Here is a 1,015-nt window from a genome sequence, read left to right as displayed (position 1 = left end):
AAGATTAGACCCTTCCTATCAGAGCAGGCCACACAACTCCTTGTCTCCAGACTGGACTATTGGAATGATCTCTTGGCGGGCCTTCATGGCAACTGATCCAGAATGCAGCAGCAAGAGTGGTCTTCAACAAGCTGAAGAAAGGCCACGTCACACCCTCCAGAATCTTGCGTTCTGCAAGTGAACGACGCCTCATGCTTCCATCCCAAAGAGGCACAATTCTATTCTATTAATTTTTTTTCTAATTTATTGAAGAAAAAAACTTGCTATGTTTACTGTGCTAGACTAACTGAGACTTGTCACATCACTTGTATGCTGTTGCTCTCCTGTTGGTCTGATTGCATCTATTGTTCTCCTCATTCGTAAGTCGCTTTGGATAAAAGCATCTGCTAAATGATTAAATGTAAATAAGATTTCTGTTGATTGTGATAATATTGTGTTATTAGTGTTTGTTCACTGATCAGTGTTGTGTGTGATTGTATCTATGAGCAGCTGCAGTATCTCTCAGCTGTATCAGTGCAGTCACTGTGACTCTGACTGATGGAGGTTTTTGTTCGACTCTTTATCATTGTGTGAACACAGGTTTATTGTTGATCCAGTGGTAACTCTGACCGAAATAATATCCTGTATCTTCAGTCTGGACTCCGCTGATGGTCAGAGAGAAATCAGTTCCATAATCGGCTCCATTTCCACTGAATCTAGATGGAGTTCCTGACTGGAGGGATTTAATGTAGTACACTAAAAGTTTAGGAGTTTCTCCAGGTTTCTGTAGGTAACAGGAAACACAAGACTTACAGTCTCCATCTGACTGGCATCCAATAGAGCTGCTGATTTTACAGGTCAGAGTGACTGTTTGTCCGTTCTGAACATGTTTCTCTGTTGGAGTCTGAATTACAGTCACCTGTCCTGAAGAATCTAAAAGAACAATTAAAAGACATTAAAAATTTTTTAAATAATGTTGATATTTCGGCTGAAATAATCTATGCATTAAAGAACTTGGTCTTACCTTCAAAATACA

The 1,015-nt window shown here is 39.7% G+C and overlaps 1 gene segment (V, D, J or C); it reads right to left on the bottom strand.

The window, feature by feature from the left end:
• Nucleotides 1-562: 562 nt before the first annotated feature.
• Nucleotides 563-912, bottom strand: LOC107740401 (Ig kappa chain V-IV region B17-like; the record flags this gene model as incomplete). The annotated part of the segment is given in 1 exon segment: nt 563-912. A coding segment is annotated over 1 exon segment (350 nt), but the record flags the coding sequence as incomplete, so codon positions are not given.
• Nucleotides 913-1,015: the final 103 nt, after the last annotated feature.

This window comes from Sinocyclocheilus rhinocerous, unplaced genomic scaffold (assembly GCF_001515625.1).
Source record: "Sinocyclocheilus rhinocerous isolate Xijiao unplaced genomic scaffold, SAMN03320098_v1.1 scaffold18284, whole genome shotgun sequence".
In the NCBI taxonomy this organism is placed as follows: Eukaryota; Metazoa; Chordata; class Actinopteri; order Cypriniformes; family Cyprinidae; genus Sinocyclocheilus; species Sinocyclocheilus rhinocerous.
The sequence above is the reverse complement of the archived record's forward strand: the minus strand, read 5'-3'. Positions and strand labels throughout refer to the sequence as shown.